This window comes from Aquarana catesbeiana, linkage group LG03 (assembly GCF_042186555.1).
Source record: "Aquarana catesbeiana isolate 2022-GZ linkage group LG03, ASM4218655v1, whole genome shotgun sequence".
NCBI classification, from domain to species: Eukaryota; Metazoa; Chordata; class Amphibia; order Anura; family Ranidae; genus Aquarana; species Aquarana catesbeiana.
Genome location: NC_133326.1, coordinates 115,549,598 through 115,564,714, shown reverse-complemented (window position 1 = coordinate 115,564,714; position 15,117 = coordinate 115,549,598). Strand labels below are relative to the sequence as shown.

The following is a 15,117-nucleotide window of genomic DNA, read 5'->3' as shown; positions in this document are numbered from 1 at the left end:
CCACATGCTGCACTGATAATGATCTGCTTGCCTGAAACAGCTGTGTATAGTTTGTAATAAATTGCTGTATCTGTACTTACTATAAATCTGTGATTCTGGATTTGCAGTTGACCACATGAGCATAAAGAAATAAGCATAACAGTTGCTTATTGGTTAGCACTTCTGCCTTATAGCACTGGGGTCCACGATTGGAATCCCAATCAGAACACTACCTGCGTAGAGTTTGCATGTTCTCCCTGTGCTTTAATGGATTTCCTCCAGGTACTCCAGTTTCCTCCTGCACTCCAAAGACATGCTGGTAGGTTAATTGGCTTCTGTCGAAATTGGCCTAATAAGAATGTAAGAAAGCAATGCATGTGAGAGAGGGACCTTAGGCTGTGAGCTCATTGATGGCAGGGACTAATATGAATGTATAAATGTGTCAATTTTGGGGGCGTTTTATATAAATACCTGTAATAAATACATTTGCATGGCTCTGTCCACTATCCTAAAAGGACGGGAAAAAAAACGAATTTATGGACCTTTCATGGAAGGTAAACCTGCAAGTAAATTCTGTTTCAAGTAGGCTGTACTGTGTTTATGACTTCCTTGACACTCATCGCTGCATACTTATTATAGGTCAGTGACCCAAGTACTGAAGCTAGATGCAGCCAAACATTCAAAAGAATTCCAGGAACAGCAGCCCCCATATTTTTGTCATGATAGGTGTACTTGTAAATAAAGGTGCAGCTGTTGTGATTGGACACAAGTTATTCATGGGTTGACCTTTTTAATTTTACCACTCTTAATCCTGTTTTAGGGATCCACTGCAGTTTATACTAAGAGCGGGTATTGTGTAAACCGATTTCCTTCACTGTTACCTGGTGGAAACAGACACAACAGTTCCAGTGGCAAAGGTGAGGGATCTGTTGTGTAAGAAATTGGAAGAGTAACTGTTATAATGTACACGTTTGACTTTTTAGTAATAGTAATCGTACAATTAAGCATAGAAATAACAAATAAAAGTTTCAGTACACGTATAAACCACAATAGACTTAGTACATAGACACACGGTGTGTACCACAAACGCTGCGCTCTTCACAGTATGATCATTCACCTTAAAATCCATACTGCAAATGAGCTAGAGAGATAGATAAATAGATAAATAATGGCAAACAATTGGGGTATGTAACATTGAAAAAATTAAAGCTGAACTCCATCTTTTAATACGCTTTACACCAAGCTGACCCAAGCAAACCATGTCCCTTATTAACGTGAGGCTACTGGATATGCGGTTTAAACTCTATATAGCTGAAGCAGCATACAGCACTGTGTTCAGGGTGCAAGCCAAAACTTCCTGTCTGTTAGTGTATCAACAGCTGGAGTTCAGCTTTAAGAATTAAGAAATTATTTCAAAACAGACTTCTACAAACACATAAATATGGTAAAAAACACTAATAATATAATATTATTTCATGTGATGATCTTTCCAATTTAACATCAAAGTGACATATTATATATATATATATATATATATATATATATATATATATATATATATATATATATATATATATATATATATATATATATATATATATATGTATGTATGTAGCTGTGCCAACCCCAATATATAAACTTAAAGTGTAAAGTAAATAATCAATACTCAATTATATTAAGTTGACTTTTCCAACCAATATAGTGCTCACATCGATGTGTTCAACATATTCAACAATCAAAGGTAATTAAATAAAGTGATTCAGTGCAGAAAAGTGATTTGGTACAAAAAAGTCCCAGTGATGGTTCTTCATAAATGAATCCCACGTATCCAATATAAATTTGTGTTTGAACGATCCAAACGCTCTTGATTCACCACCACCTTCCAAAATTTGCACTCACCAGAAAACAGTAATCAAAAAGCCTTAAGGCTCTGTTTCCACTATTGCAACCCTAAAGTCGCAGGATTTTTCCGCGATTTCACAGTGATTTTTTGCCGCGATTTTGATGTGACTTGAAGCAATGCCTGTATATGCTTGAGGTCTATGGACCTCAAGTTGCATCAAAGTGGGACCAAAGTAGTGCAGGGACTACTTTTTGAAGTCGCTGCGACTTGAAGTCGCACAGATATGAACAGTACTCATTGGAAATCATGGAGTATGACTTGTCATGCGACTTTGCAGTCCCAAGTCGCATGACAGGTCGCACTAGTACAAACTGAGCCTAATAATGCCTGGTTCAGTTGGTTCTCTATACAGGTATACCAGAGATTTGCCCAGTAGATGCAGCAATATTCTTTTCATATGCCTCCACCATTTACCATTCTTTGAGTCTCATGAAAAAACAAACGGCCATCATTGCACAATATTCCTCAGTTAATTTGTCTTAAAAATATTAATCAGATTGTTCACTCACATTTACTTGTGCCTTTAGACTGGAACCAAGTCTGTCCAGCGTTCCAAACTAAGCCTGTGCTCGCCGTTCCATCTCAGGAAGCCGGCGTGCGGTTCAAGCCTCGGCTTCAGTGCGGGTCAGATGTGACGTCAGCATCGCTCAACTAGCCTCAACGTGTTTTGCATAGATTATGCGTCATCGGGGAGCTTCCCTTAGTCCGGGGTGACTAATAAGCTTTATTTGACCAAACTTAAGTGTGAGGTGAGCACTGAGGTGAATAGATACAAAGCACAGATTTTTGGGGATCTGTGAAGACTCAACAAGTTACAATATTTTCTAACATTTTCATTAATTAAATATTTGATTGCACTCGAGCACGGGATTTATATTATCACAAGATGAAATACACATGAATGTATTATATTATTGTATATTCACACATTATTATGTTGGCACTCATATTTTCACAGGAGAATTGATACACTTAGTGGTTGGATACATTTATTATCGCTAGCGCAACATTATTTGTTTTGAGTTTATTTGCACATTTATATTAGGAGTGTGTTGCTTGCTGCTTACCTATTATATGATTTTATTACCTTGCAGGGGGGGAAAAAAATATATATATATATTTTTTTTTTTTGGAAGCTTTACTACCACTTTAACTCTTTGATTGCCCCTAGATGTTAACTCCTTCCCAGCCAGTGTCAGTAGTATAGTTACAGTGTATAGTATTAGCACTGATCACTATATTAGTGTCACTATTGATGTCAGTGTCAGTTATTGTACCCCCCCCCCCAGCCAGCGTTGTGGTTTTTTTTTTGTTTTTTTTCATTTATATCGCAAAAAAAAAAAAAAAAAACCCCAGTGGTGATCGAATACCACCAAAACCAAGCTCTAAAGGGTCATAAAGGGAGTAAAACCTTCCGGAGGTCAAGTGGTTAAAGAAGTACAGCCAAAGCTCGTTTAGCTGTACTTCTTCTGTGGCTCACAGGAGTGCTGTTCGTTCTGCACTCCTGTGACCCGTTTTCTGCAGACAGCGGGCCGGAGGCTGCTGTTGGCTGACATCACCGAACCGGTACAGGTTGGTCAAGATTGCGACAATGGAGTCACGATCCGCCCATTTGCCCGGACTGGCACCCAGCTCAGCGAGGCGCTGACAGCCTGAGCCGGCTGCTCTCGCCCCCTCCACAGCCCAGTGCTCCAGTGAGCACAGGGGGGCAGAGCAGAGAGCTGCTGACAGTCAGCAGCTCTCTGCTCACGGAGCTGTGAGAACAGAGCGATCGGTGGTGTTCGATCGCTCCGTTTTCTAGAGTTCAAGGCACCGGGGGACAGATTCAGCATCCACCTAGGTAAGTATGATTAAGAAAAAACATACATCTCTTTGAAAGAGATCATCGAATGACAATGTAGCTATTAGAGGCTGCAATAAATCTGTACAAGTAGTTAAATCGGCACACTGACACTACTCTAAAACACCTTCAACCCTTGTAACTGCCACTCTTGCTGGACAACTTGGCCTGTTAAAGGAGGTGGAAAAATAATAGGCCTGGTGACAGGATAAACAGGTAATAAAACCATGTTACAGACGGGTCTCAAAAAAACAAACCTTAAAAGCGGAGTTCCATCCAAAAGTGGAAGCTCCGCTTATCTGCTTCCTCCCCCTCTCCGGTGCCACGTTTGGCACATTTAGGGGGGGAGTGCAGTCTTCCGGAAGTGGGTGATGGGTACCTGTCAAAAACAGGTACCCGCCTCCAACTTCCGGAAGACTGCGCCGTGATGACCTTGGCCCCCCTCCTCCTTCCTCTGCCGCCGGACCAGTTAGAAAGCGCTGCGTGCTTCGCGCATACTCAGTAGGGAACCGGATGTGAAGCTGTAATGCTTCACTGCCGGTCACCCGTACCACAAATGGCAGCGGCAGCACTCTAGAGCCGATCAGAAAACCGGATGGGGTTCCGATATTGCGGGATCGATGAACAGATAAGTATCCTAATATTAAAAGTCAGCAGCTACAGTATTTGTAATTCCTCTTTAATGTTTTAAAAAAAATTGAGCTTCCATTTTCTAACTTGCCCAAAAAATTACATGTATTCTGATTTGTTGCTTTGGACAATATATTTTTCTGTCTTACAGCTGTATAAGAGCAACCCGTCTGTCTGGTCATCTTTGTAGGTCTGCCCCTGCCGTATGTCATTTCACTGTTACGATGATGCTTCTTAATTTGTGTGTCCAGAGAAGCAGCATCTGATTGTATTTCGTTGGCTCAGTGTAAGGCTGCTTTCACACTGGGGCGGCAGGCCAGTTAGCGGCGCTTTACCACTGTTTAGGAGGCACTTTTCGGCCTGCTAGCATGGCGCTTTTAACCCCCGCTAGCAGCCAAACAGGGGTTTAAAAACGCCCATGTTGCAGTGCTTTTCAGGAGCTTTGGAAGCTGCCCATTTTATCCAATAGGCAGGAGCAGTGGGAGCACTGTATACAGCGCTCCTACACTGCCCCAAAGATGCTGCTTGCCGGGCTTTTTTCCTTTCCTGCAAGCGCACGCACTCGGGCTTTCACACTGGGGAGGTATAAGAGGCTCTATTTTTAGCTCTAAAATGCCTGAAAACTGCCTCAGTGTGAAAGGGGGCTAAAATGTATTTGCATCATTATTGCCTTTCCATTTTCCTTAAATTTATTTCCTCAATTTTGTTAATTTTGTTGTGCAGGAAATAGTACCAAAACCTAAATCTCTCTCTGTGTCTATCTTCTGCAGATTATACCATTTTGGACTGTATATACAATGAGGCATCTCGGACCTATTATGTGTTAGATGTCATGTGTTGGAGGGGACATCCAGTTTATGATTGCCAGGTAATTTATATTTTAACTTGTAAGTGTTGTAATATGTTACGTCAAAGTTTGGCTGAACTATTTGAAACCTGTTCACATCCCAGTTTTACTCTCAGCTAAATCTGTTGCTAGTTTGTGCATATCTGTTTTCTCCATTATAGCTTATAAGAATGAATCTGTTATTGTGGCCATTCACAACAGGAAAGCTTCTTTTACATGGGTTTAGAGATGCATAAAAAAAAGTAAGAGGGCAACATAAAGTTGGTGTGATATTTAACACTGTTTTTGATAAACAACAATAAGGGCACCTGATAAACCTTTCCTCCTGTGGCTCTCAGCGGGTAGGTGTGGCCAACAGCCCCTTTCACTATAATGATAGTATGCCAGCGGCCACACCTCTTTGCGGCCCTCTGCACAGCCAGCGATTAACTGCAGCTGTGCAGTGATCACAGCAGGTCACAGCAGGTAATTGCTGGATGTGCAGAGAGCTGCAAAGAAGCATCGGCAAACTGTCATTCTAGTGAGCGGGGCTGGCAGCCGCACCTACCTGCTGAGAGACGCAGGAGGAACTGCCGCTACAGTTTGCACCTGCTCATAATCGCTGGTGTGAATGTAGCCAATGCATGTGCTGTGTAAAGGTAAAGCCCCTATCAGCGCCCCCCTAGATTTGGCCATGCAGCATTTACTTCCCTGCTGCTGGTGCTGAAGCAAACATGGCAGCTTCGGCATCCCTCCAGACTTGCATTGGCCTGGCTTGTTAACGCAGACTGCCGTTTGGCATAGCTGCTGCGTCTCCATAGAGTAGGGGTAGGCAACCTCAGCTCTCCAGCTGTGGTGAAACTACATATCCCATCACCTCTGCCTTTAGGAGTCACACCTGTGATTGGAAGGGTCTTGCAATGTCTCATGGGACTTGTAGTTTCACCAAGGCTGGAGGGCCGAGGTTGCCTACCCCTGCCATAGAGTATCATGGGCTGCCTATGTACAGTTCCCAAAGTTCAGCTTTAATCATTAGCTACAATCTAAAATCTGTTTTATTTTTACCTAGACTGATTTTCGCTTTTATTGGCTTGACTCAAAACTTCAGGAACAGGAAGGACTTGGTGAAATTTCCAAACGGAACCCAGTAAGTAGCCTGTAAAAAAGTATAAATCATGCAGCTGGTGTGGATTTTTTTTCTAGGTATTTATCAGTCTTATACTTCTTTTCTTTTAAAGTTCAAGTTTATTGGATTGCAGAACTTCCCCTGCTCCCTGGATTCCATACAGAACGTTCTAATGCAAACATTTCCTTACCAGGTATGGTGTGTACTGTATTGTAGTTTATCATGAACTATAGGCCTTTTATTACATTGTCTGCAATAAGAATTTTCTGTGTTGCCACAAACTGACCAATAAGGTTAAAGTGGTTGTAAAGGCAGAAGATTTTTTTATCTTAAAGCACTCTATGCCTTAAGATAAAAAGCCTGCTGTGTGCAGAAGCCCCCCTAATAGTTACTTGAGCTCCCTCTAGATCCAGCGACGTTGCACTAGTGTCTCGGCTGCCCGGGATACCCCTCCTCATTGGCTGAGACAGCAGCGTGGCGCCATTGGCTCCCACTGCTGTCAATCAAATTCAGTTGGCCACTGTGGAGAGAAAGGGGGTGCGTCCGGGACGCTGCTCTGTGTCTGAATGGACACACGGAGCTGCGGCTCTGCTCGGGTGCCCCCATAGCAAGCTGCTTGCTGTGGAGGCGCTCAACAGGAGGGAGGGGCAAGGAGCACCGAAGAGGGACCAGAGAAGATGAGGATCAGGGCTGCTCTGTGCAAAACCATTACACAGAGCAGGTAAGTATGACATGTTTATTTTTAACTAAAAAAATTACTTTTACTTTTAACATATTGACTTAACCACTTCAGTACAGGGCATTTTCACCCCCTTCCTGCCCAGGCCAGCTTTCAGCGCGGTCACACTTTGAATGACAATTGCGCGGTCATGCAACATTGTACTCCAATTAATTTTTGATAGTTTTTTTCCCCACAAATAGAGCTGTCTTTTGGTGGTATTTGATCACCTCTGCGTTTTCTATTTTTTGCGCTATGAACAAAAAAAAGAGCTACAATTTTGAAAAAAACACAATATTTATTAATTTTTTGCTATAATAAAAATCCCTTTTTTTTTTTTTTTTTTTAAACAATTTTTTTCCTCAGTTTAGGCCGATATGTATTCTACATATTTTTGTTAAAAAAAAAAAAATCCCAATAAGTGTATATGGATTGGTTTGCGCAAAAGTTATAGCGTCTACAAAATAGGGGATAGATTTGTCATTTTTATTTATTTATTTTTACTACCAATGGCGGCGATCTGCAATTTTTAGCATGACTGACATTGCGGCGGACAGATCGGACACTTTTGATGCTATTTTGGGACCATTCAAATTTATAAAGCGATCCGTGCTTTAAAAAATGCACTGATTACTGTATAAATGTGACTTGCAGGGAAGGGGTTAACACTAGGGGGCGCTGCAGGGGTTAAATGTGTGTCCTAGGGAGTGATTCTAACTGTGGGGGGAGGGGACTGATGAGGGGAGGAGACCGATCAGTGTTCCTCTGTACAAGGAACATACGATCAGTTCTCCTCTCCCCTGACAGGACGTGGATCTGTGTGTGTACACACACAGATCCACGTCTCGGCTCTGTTACCGGGCAATCGCGGGTGCCTGGCGGACATCGCGGCTGCTGGGCACGCGCATCGTGTCCCCAGTGATGCGGCGAGCGCGCGCTCTCCACAATGACGGGAAGCCGAGGACGTCATATGATGCCCACCCGGAGGGAGGAACGGTTCCTGCCGCCGTCATCTTACAATACGGTGGTAGGGAACTGGTTAAAGTTACTGTTTGCTTCTAATGGGCTACTGTGGTTCAGGAGACCATTTCTTATTCTGTTGAAGACAGATTAACATCATCTGTTTTTTGAAACCTTATACCCTATACTTCGAAGGTATATTTATCAAAAATGGAAAGGAATAAAGGGACTTTCAAGGTGCTGTAGTATTTAACCCCAGGAAAATACAAATGAGACACCAAGTAAAATTACAAATTTTATTACAAAAGCATCTTAAAAAGGGAGTGAACAGATCCCTCAAGAAGATAACAGCTTCAGATGGTTGTCAGATGGCACATAATCAGCAAAACCCGAATGTTGTAGCCTTGGTTATGTTTTGGGATTATTAGTGTCACATCTATAATGATAAATTATTTGGGTATAAAAGCCTGTACTACGCGTACATTTTAAAAGTAAGGGCTCATTTACACTTGCTTACACAGCAGGCAGTGTAGTGTGCCTAGTGCGACGGGGTATAATTCCTGCCATGACATGTGTACAACCTCAGCTGCTGCCTCTGCAGCAAAGGGTGGAACGGTTGAGGGGCGATGAAAACGCTCCTCAACTGTGAGGTTTTACCCCCTCGCAATCACAAGTGTAAACAAGGTCTAAAACTCTTAAAGCGTTTGTTAACCCCCAAAGAAATAAATTAAAGATCCTGTTCCCTTAAAGCATGTTATACAGCACAGTGCTTGTGCTGTGTCATTTGGACCCCTGTATCACCTGAAATACCCGATGGCTAATCCTGCCTGGCTATACCCTCCCCTCTGCAAACTGCCCACAATAATCATGGCTGCTGAGGCCTGACACTGTGGTCAGTTTGTGTGATTCCGTCATCTGCAACCTGCTATCTGTCTCCTGTGTGTCCTTCTTCCCCTCTCTGCCTGTCTCTGCTCTACCAGTGCCTGCCCCCTGCTCCTGCTGCTCTCATATCTGCTATTAAATGCTCCCATCCTATCTGTACCATTATAGTAATTGTCCCTGTGCCTGTGTTCTGTAAAAAATCTGCCCGATTGTACCTATATGCGCACGGCTCCCAGCGCTCAGCTGCTTGTCGGCTCTCTCTCTCCCCCTCCTCCCTGGGTGACGTCAGCGGGAGCGCCCGGCCCTGCCCACTGCAGCTGTGAGCCAGAGAGAGAAGACAGAGAGCTGACAACTGAGCGATGGGAGCCGCGCTCACATAGGTACAATCGAGCATATTTTTTACAGAACACAGGGACAATTATTATAATGGTACAGAGAGGATGGGAGCATTTAGTAGAAGTGGGTTAACAACCACTTTAAATAGGATGAGACACCACAAGTTGCCTGCTTGTTACCTTTTATTGGTCAAACAATTCTCTTTTGTGACCCTTCAGTTTCACCTGACATTCCCTGACATCGAGACTAAACCCTACCCTAAACAGGGTCATCTCAGTTGATGGAGCTTTGCTTTGAAGTCATTGGACCTCCAGTAAAAAAAGTGAAATTGAGGAGGAAACTGAACAGGTTGAAGGTGATATCAGTCCATGGGAGTACTGAGTTATTAAAGCGGAGTTCCACCCAAAAGTGGAACTTCCACTCATTTGTCTCCTCTCCCCCTCTGGTGCCACAATTAGCACCTTTTCGAGGGGGAGGGGGGAAGGGATACCTGCCAGCCCATGACATCACCGCGGGGCTCCCTCCTCCTCTCCCTGTCACTGGGCCAGTAGGAGAGAGGAGCTGGGCCTCACACATGCTCAGTAGGGTTCCCGGTGTGAAGCCATAAGGCTACACTGCTGGGTACCCTTACCCGCAATGACGGCGGCAGCACTAGACAGTTGATGGAAACATCAGTTGCGGTGCCGACATCACTGGACTCCAGGACAGGTAAGTGTCCTATTGTTAAAAGCCAGCAGCTGCAGTATGTGCAGCTGCTGGCTTTTAATTTTTTTTTTTTTTTTTGGCGGAACACTGTTTTTAAAAGGTATGAGAAGACTTCTTACAACTCAATGGGGTTGATTTACTAAAACTGGAGCATGCCAGTAATTAGTACAGTGCCTCATACCACAATACCTCAAACCCAAAGGGCGATTGAAATTATAGATGCTTCATAGTCTCCCATCAGCATCCACTTAGAAATTTGAGTTGGTTCCCTCAGTTCGAGCCTCCATCCGCAAGATATCCCAGTGTCTAGGGAGCTTGGAGGTACACAATTCAGGGGTTCTACGCTTTTTCAAACCTAGCTTGTTTATCTTTTACGGATGCTGGTCAATTTTTCATTAATCACAATCCGTGACCTTGATCACAGGCGATTTTCTACTGTAAACATTTTTTTGAATAAAAAGATATTTGACAAAAAAGGTGTAAGCAGACAGATTCCAAGGCAGTTGTAACAATACCATGTCAAATTCATATGTTATAGTTTGAATCTCTGTCATGTTTTTGCTCAATTTCAGGTGGATGGACTTCTTTTTTATCACAAGCACACCCACTACACTCCAGGTAGCACTCCATTGGTAGGGTGGCTGCGTCCATACATGGCTCCTGACATACTGGGCTTCCCTCCCCCACCAGGACCACTTACAGAGAAGCCAGCGTATGCAAAGGAGCAAATGAGGCAGATCCTAGAACACAAGAAAGAAGGGAAGGGAACAGCAGAAGGTGGACGATATGAATTAGAACATCTCTCCACACTCCCTTCAACTCCACAAGTAATGAGTGAAGGGCTAGAGGGAGAGAATGGATCAAAGACTTGTGTAAGCCAAAATGCATTCAGTTCCACTGGAATGGATTCATCTTGAGTTGTATCTCTACTGTGGCATGGCTGATTGCATTTCCTCCAGTGGACTGTCTTTTGTCTTGTATGGATATCACTTTCTCTGTCACAAGGGACATTTATTTAAACTTGCCAAGCAGTAACTGTCTGTACAGTGTTTAAGGGATTTCTAATAAATTTGTTTTAATAAGAAAACATATCCTGTTGTTCATGATAGCAATGTGAAGTCTTATTTGTCAACTGATACTATAAAGTGTCTAAGATTGTTAGAACAGCTTGATAGCTTAGAGATGATTGAATTCTATTCAAACTGTTAAACAAAAAAATGATCTATATTGCCCTTTCTCAACTATGGTTCCATCAGAGATTCCTTGAGCAGTACCACATGGTCTAATGCCGTGTACACACGGGCAGACTTTACGACTGGACTGGTCCGACAGACTTTCCGGTGGACTTTTGACAGACTTCCGACTGACTTTTTAACGAATGGACTTGCCTACACATGATCACACCAAAGTCCGACGGATTCGTACGTGATGACGTACACCGGACTAAAATAAGGAAGTTGATAGCCAGTAGCCAATAGCTGCCCTAGTGTCGTTTTTTTGTCCGTCGGACTAGCATACAGACGAGCGGATTTCTGGGTCCGGCGGAGTTACGATGTAAAGATTTGAAGCATGTTCCAAATATAAAGTTCGTCAGATTTTCGACTGGAAAAGTCAGCTGAAGGTCCGATGAAGCCCACACATGATCGGATTGTCCGCCAGACTCGTTGAAAGTCCGGTCGAAAAGTCCGCTCGTGTGTACGCTGCATAAGTTGTGGTCTAAGACACCATTAATGGTCATGTGCCTCCATCCCTAATTATACTGTATATAGCAAATATAAATACAAAGACCTCAGACTTTAAATAAAGCACATGACAATTTTGTAAAATAATCACTAACATGATTGTATATTTATCAATTCATACATATACAAGTTTCATCATAGCAAAATTCAATTAAAAATGGTAATATGATGTTGTTGAGCTGATTTGTAGTATATATAGTTTATAAATCCACATAGACAGATTACATTAACAATCCATTCGTGATTATAAACAATGAAATGTACACGCGTTATTGTGATAAAGCTGCATCAAAAAATCTCAACACGTTTCGTGGAATTCGTTCCACTTCCTCAGGAGCAGATGCAAGGTGTGTGTATAAGGCTCGATTCACACGAATGCGTTTTTTTTGATGCGTTTTGCAGAAATGCAGGGACATTTTTTTAACATGGGTTCCTATGGAACATGTTCACATCAATGCATTTTTGTGCCTCTGCGTTTTTGGAAAGAGTCTGGGACTTTTTTCCCGCAAAATGCAGCATTTTGCATGTAATAGAATTCAATGGACCCGCATCCAAAAGGCAAGTACCGCGTTTTGCGTTTATTTCTTTTTTTTACACTGTATATAGCTGGTTGCTAAGGAGGGGGCCAGGAAGCGGGCCGCTGCTTCCTTAACAACCGATGAGTGATCAGCTGTCAGCTGGCTTCCCACTCAATGTAAAACAAAAAATGCCAGCTAAAAAAAAAAAAAAATTGTGAAAAAAAAAAACCAGCGTGGGGTCCCCCCCAGGTCCATACCAGGCCCTTGGGTCTAGTATAGATTCGGAGGGGACCCCTACACACCAAAATTTAAAAAAAAAAAAATGGCGTGGGCGGTCCCCCCCAAAATCCACATCAGGCCCTTATCCGAGCATGCAGCCCGGAAGGTCAGGAAAGGGAGGGGACGAGCGAGCGCCCCCTCCCCTCCTGAACCATACCAGGCCGCATGCCCTCAACATGGGGGTATGGGTGTTTTGGGGCAGGGGGGCTCTGCGCTCTCCACCCCAAAGCACCTTGCCCCCATGTTAATGGGGACAAGAGCCTCTTCCCGACAACCCTTGCCCGGTCGTCTTCGGGGTCTGCGGGCGGGGGGCTTATCGGAATCTGGAAGCCCCCTTTAACAAGGGGGCCCCCATATCCCAGCCCCCCCATATGAATGAGTATCGGGCACATTGTACCCCTACCCATTCACTAAAAAAAAAGTAGTGTAGTGTTAAAAAATACAGTAGACAGTTTTTGACACGTCTTTTATTAAAAATCTTCTTCTGCTCCGCTTCTTCCTCCATCTTCTCCCACATCTTCATCCTCTGGTCTTCTCCCCCCCCCCCCACTTCTTCTTCCGCTCTTCTTCTGTCTTCTTTGTCCGGTGTTCTTCTTCCTCTGCCGCCGCCGACCCTCCTCTGATGCTGTGTCCTGCTGATCTGTTGGCGCCGATGTCCTGCATTTCTTAAATAACAATGGGGGCGTTGCATTTGGATTACGTCATCCGAAGGTCACGCCCCCTTGTGACGTCACGGACCCAGCATGCCCCGGGTGGTGACTTCACAATGGGGCGTGGCCTTCGGATGACGTAATCCGATTCCCACGCCCCCATTAGTATTTAAGAAATGCAAGACATGGGCGCCGTCAGATCAGCGGGACGCAGCGCCGGCAGAGGAAGACGAACACCGGACAGGGGGAAGAAGAAGCAGGGGGAGATGGAGAAGACCGGACGATGAAGATGCGAGGAAGACCGGAGGAAGAAGCGGAGAAGAAGAAAAAGATTTTTAATAAAAGACTTGTCAAAAACTGTCTACTGTATTTTTTAACACTATACTACTTTTTTTTTTTTTTTTTTTTTTGTGAATGGGTAGGGGTACGGTGTACCCCATACTCATTCACATAGGGAGGCCCCAAAGCACCCATCCCCCCCATGTTAAGGACATGCGGCCTGGTATGGTTCAGGAGGGGGCGCTCGCTTGTCCCCTCCCTTTCCTGACCTGCCAGGCTGCATGCTCGGATAAGGGTCTGGTATGGATTTTGGGGGGGTTGTTTCAATTTTGGTGTGTGGCGGTGCCCTCCGAATCCTTACTAGACCCAAGGGCCTGGTATGGACCTGGGGGGGGACCCCACGCTGTTTTTTCTCTCAATTTTTTTTTTTTTTTTTTTTTAAGCTGGCAATTTTTTTTTTTTTTTTTTACATTCAGCGGGAATCCCGCTGACAACTGATGACTCATCAGTTGTTAAGGAAGCCGTGGCCGGCTTCCCAGTCCCCTCCTTAGCAACCAGCTATATACAATGTAAAAAAAAAAAAAAAAAAAAAAAACAAATCACGGTAAAAACGCGGCAAGCACCGCAAAAAGCACTGCAGAAATGCTCAAAAGCAGCATGCATAGATGTGCATCGAGTATAAGTCAGCTCTGATATTATGTGGTAATGAAGACTGAGGGTTACTGGGGACATCTATCCCAGGAGCTGTTGCAGTATGACCCGTGGAAAACAAGAGTACAATTTAAATGAGCTTCCAGAGGAATACAAATCCACAGAACGTGGCCAATAGTGACCCCAAAATATATCTTGTGGTCCCGCATATTAAAGTCAATCCAAAGTGTGATCCACAGTGTCCCAGTGGGAAAAGAAAAAAAAAATCGACCTTGTATTTAGATTGAATTCTTCACCTCCAGCCCTTACAGGGAAGAATTATATAACTTGATGGCCACAGGCAATAATGATTTCCTGTGTCACTCTGTGGTGCATCATGGTTGTCACAATCTGTTACTGATGGTGCTCTGCAGTCTGACCAGTGTATTGTGGAGTGGGTTGAACAACATTCTCCTCTCCAACACTGTTAAAGACTCCTGCTCCATTCCAACACTGGCCTTGCGAATCAGTTTGCTGAGTCTGTTGGTGTCAGCCACCCTAAGCCTGCATGCCACTGCATACAGGAAAGCCTGGCCATCAGTTTGAATATGCACTGCTGACACAAATTTAGGGCCAGTTCACACTGGTCCAACATACACTCCAAGTTCGAGAGCATAAGTCGCATGATATGTCAAAATGAATGGTTCCCTATGAGAGCCGTCTTAGCTGGTCCGACTTTGAAAAAGGTTCCTGCACTACTTTGGTCTGACTTGGGCATGATTTCAGCCCATTGATTTGAATGGAAGTCGCATCCAAGTCAGATCTTAACTGATCCGACTTGTGCTCTGAGATCAGAGTGTATGCAATGTCCCTAAAAATAACGTCACCCCCCCCCCCAAAATCCATACCAGGCCCATTGAGTCTGGTATGGATCTTGAGGGTGAATCCCACGCCAAAATGTAAATAAAAACGGCATGATTTCAGCCCATTGATTTGAATGGAAGTCGCATCCAAGTCAGATCTTAACTGATCCGACTTTTGTTCTGAGATCAGAGTGTATGCAATGTTAGCAATGTCCCTAAAAATAACGGTGCCCCCCCCCCCCAAAATCCAT

The 15,117-nt window shown here is 43.8% G+C and overlaps 1 protein-coding gene across 4 annotated transcripts in view; it reads left to right on the top strand.

The window, feature by feature from the left end:
• Positions 1–10,992, top strand: part of SNUPN (snurportin 1) — a 30,090-nt gene extending 19,098 nt beyond the window's left edge. For all 4 annotated transcript variants that reach the window (XM_073619035.1, XM_073619036.1, XM_073619037.1 and 1 more), the window contains exons 5-9: positions 800–896; positions 5,123–5,220; positions 6,248–6,325; positions 6,417–6,497; positions 10,478–10,992. In XM_073619035.1, coding sequence (XP_073475136.1) covers positions 800–896; positions 5,123–5,220; positions 6,248–6,325; positions 6,417–6,497; positions 10,478–10,822 — 699 coding nt within the window. In that variant the 3' untranslated portion in view covers positions 10,823–10,992. The remainder of the gene's footprint in view (positions 1–799; positions 897–5,122; positions 5,221–6,247; positions 6,326–6,416; positions 6,498–10,477) is intronic.
• The last annotated feature ends 4,125 nt before the right edge of the window (positions 10,993–15,117 follow it).